General features: G+C 39.9%; 1 protein-coding gene across 1 annotated transcript in view; it reads right to left on the bottom strand.

Annotated features, from left to right (window-relative positions):
* Positions 1-3,782, bottom strand: part of ptar1 (protein prenyltransferase alpha subunit repeat containing 1) — a 21,733-nt gene that overhangs the window by 4,769 nt on the left and 13,182 nt on the right. Inside the window, exon 5 of the mRNA XM_007543473.1 lies at positions 597-837. Within this exon, the coding sequence (XP_007543535.1) occupies positions 597-837 (241 nt within the window). The remainder of the gene's footprint in view (positions 1-596; positions 838-3,782) is intronic.

The raw sequence follows: 3,782 nt of genomic DNA, 5'->3' as shown, positions 1-3,782 counted from the left end.
CGGTTTGTGTGATCGTCAACAAGAGACCGTGATCGGATCATACACTTTTTCAAGGAAATCGGCCGATTATGATCGGTGGCTGATCGATCGGCACATCTCTAGTTTTCAGGCTCCTCTCTGGTGGAACCACCTCCCGGATTTAATCCATGAGGCAGACACCCTGAATACTTTTAATACTAGGCTTAAAACTTTCCTTTTCCATAGTGACCCCACTATGTTGCTATGTCCTCCAGCAGCTTATGTCTATAGCAGCATAACTACAGGGTTAGCTCAAGCCAGTCTAACTGTAGGCTGTATTTGATTGTACTACGTAGATTAACCAGCTATAATCCCAGAAATCATCTTTGTAAATTTGCTGCAATCTTTAAACCCTGACACAAAAAATATTTCAGTGGCTACTGAGTGATAAAAATGCATAAAGTAATATGACAAGTGATATGTAGGATGAGCTGTATGTTGACACATACATACATTCAATGCAATAAGACACTTGCTTTGAAGACATAAACACTTTGCACTTTTATTTGCTTAATGTTATATTAAGCAAATAAAAGTGCAATGTGAGGTAATATTTTTTAATAATGTCTTAGTCAAACCTTTATGTTGCCTTTGGCCATGTGCTGCAGTACCCAGATGCGGTGGGACCAGGCGTTATAATTACTAGGATAGCGACAAGCAGCATCAGAGCACACCTTCATCTCCTGGTGTATTAATCGGTCCAGATGACTACCCAAAAACGGGGTCCTCTCTGCATCAGGCTGCTCTGCTTCAACCTGCTGCTGAGTCTTGTGGGCCACAGCAGAAAACTGACGCAGGATGTGTTGCAACACCCAGCGTCTGGAGGGAGACACAGAATGTTCAAGAATCAGGTGTATAATTTAATCAGCAAAGACATAACATATCAGTATTTGCATACTAAGTGTTTTTAGCTGTCTTTTTTTATTATTAAGATGCATGATCTTTTTTTTGTTTTTGTTTATTTGAAGTTCTGTAGCTCCTATGTGGATTTTGCACTCCCACTAAGTATTGTGACAGTATTTGGTGTCACTAGATATTTCAAACCTAACTCGCTGAATTTTAGATGACTATGAGAAGACGGTACTAACAGTGCACATTTTTAATTCAGCAATATAATGTGGGTTGCAGGACTGTACAAGACCTCAACGCAGCAATTATGTTGATGTCAGGAATCACATTGGTGAGTAACGTTGACAAGGTACATTTTTAAAGTTAAAGTGGTACACAAAAAATCATTCCTTTAATTAATTTATTTTACAGAGTAAAAAATGTGAACTATTCTCACAAAGTAACTGACTGTATCAGTTTCTTCTTTGTGAAGAAAGTGCCATTTTGAACTTCCTTAATAAATACTTTCTTGCTAAAAAAAAGTTATCTTGTGCTAATAACCAATTTTTCCAAGTATGACATGGAGACAATTAGGCCCAAGCAGCAAAAGGGCTGCAAAGGCTTATTATTTTTATGTAATACATTTCTAAAATGTAGAAATCTACATTATTCATGTTTACACTCCTCAAACTTTAGCAAACTCTGCCTTGGGATTTTGAGCTATCAGCTTCATTTTTGGTCAATATGCAGGGATGGGGGATTAAAATTGATCAAAATCATGAGTTTTTGAGCATGTGGCCAAGCAGTGATCTAGGCGTACTCTCCAAAGCAAACGAAACGCTATAACTTTCATTCCCAATGGCTAAGTAGCACCAAACTTGGTATGAGTGATTTAGGTAGGATGTTGTATCTGAGCAAATGTCTATGAGACTATGTCATCATTTTCTGATGTCATCTAAGCCCTGCCCCTTCAGAGCAGCAAGTCATTTTTTTTCTTGGAAAGCTCCACCTCTGACCCCCTTGACCTAATCAAGATGATCTCATGTCAGAAGACAGATAACAAGTTGGTCTCACTTGATTTAAAGTCCAAAGAGTTTTCAGTGGAGGAACTCACCCAACAGGCAAGATGAGTGACTGACTGAGTGACTGACAAACAGATAGATGGATCTATTGTCGAGATAGAGATCTAGACAATAGATCTCTATTGTAGTCCAAATTTCTATTGCTTCTACTATATATATTGCATATTACAACTATGTAGTGGATATGCTCTGATCAGGTTTTTTGCTGCCAATTCCGATCACCCATCAGGGCTGATCATTGCCAATCATCTGGATTGGCTGTAAATTTTTCACTTAAGGTATAATTGCTACTACGTTATCTGGCAAAATGGAAAAATGATCTGGCAATAAATTCACCTAATTTAGACATAAAACATGTAAAATACTTGCAGGAACAAAATACAGAAGCTAGCACAACTGAAAAACCTGCAATCAGTAAAACAACATTTAACAGTAAGGCTCTCAACACCCTATCAAATAATGTCAACAGAAAAGGAAACATTCATTCAAACTCAAATGCAGGTTGCATCAAAATAAACAATCCTGAGTTACTAAATCAAAACTTCCTGAGAGCATGGCTAGCTGATTAATGCTGGCTCTGATTGACTGTTTCTGACTGAGCGGAGTAATTCTGCAGAACATCTGGAGAAGGCAAAGGAGATTGATTTAATTTTTTCAGAGCTTTTCTTTCTCATGCTAGGACATAGCGAATGTTTTAATACTTATGTAAAATCTTATTTTTTTTGTTTTGTTTTGTTTTTAAGTTACATGCTACAGCTTTAGGCAGCTGTTCGGTGTGAGAGTTCCCTGCCGGGTTGAGGTTAAACGGCGCTCCGTCTGTGAAATATTACTATCAATATCACATAGCGGCAGTCAAGCCAAGAGCAGAACCAGCATCTTCCACTGCTAGCTCATCGACTTCAATTATTTTTCAGGTTAATTTCTTAACTTTCTGACCGTCATGCTCTTCCAGGTGAGTGTTAGTAGTTGCACGCTGCTTTACCTGCTGTCTGGCCGCTCCGGATGTCTTTTTTGTCTGCAGTGAGCCATATAGCCAAAGTCTGTTAAGTGCTTGTTTTTTAAATGTTATATTAGATTTGTTGCGTTGATGCATTTTGACGTGTTTCACTCCTGAGGTATTTTTCCGTCGCAACACACAAACTTCTCCATTAACTCTAAGAGCGTTATAGTTTCACACCTCATGGCTTAGGATTTGCTGTGCAGTGTGAAGGAAAGAGGAGATAAGCTGCACACACAGGCTCTGCATTGAGATAAAGGTGATCGGTTTTGGTGATCGGCAACAAGAGACAGTGATCGGCGATCACCAATCATACACTTTTTTACAGAAATCGGCCAATTATGATCGGTGGCCGATCAATCGACACATCTCTACTATGTAGTATTCAATAGAGCTTTGGAGCTGACGTCACAGCGTATGACGTTTACGTCGCTCGGCGCCATCTTTGGTATCCACAGACCAAAACAAACTAGTCAGAACACCAGTGTTTTCTTTGCGTTACCGACTGCAGTGAAGTTGTTTTCAAGTTAGATATTGGATATTCACGCTCCGTGGAGTAAGGGGCTTTTAGCTAGAGGCTGATCCGATTTGTGAACGCTAATTTCGGACAGTTGTTCTCCACCGCTCCCTCAAGGGCACCGCAGTGAAGTTAGTTTCAAGTTGGATGTTCGAGCTCCGCGGAGTAACCAGCGTTTAGCTCAAGGTTGAACCGATTTATGAACGCTAATTTCGGACAGCTGTTCTCCACCGCTCCCTCAAGGGCACCGCAGTGAAGTTAGTTTCAAGTTGGATGTTCGAGCTCCGCGGAGTAACCAGCGTTTAGCTCAAGGTTGAACCGATTTATGAACGCTAATTTC

This window comes from Poecilia formosa, unplaced genomic scaffold, assembly GCF_000485575.1.
Source record: "Poecilia formosa unplaced genomic scaffold, Poecilia_formosa-5.1.2 Scaffold830, whole genome shotgun sequence".
NCBI classification, from domain to species: Eukaryota; Metazoa; Chordata; class Actinopteri; order Cyprinodontiformes; family Poeciliidae; genus Poecilia; species Poecilia formosa.
Note: the sequence above shows the minus strand (reverse complement) of the source record. Positions and strands in the feature narration are given on the sequence as shown.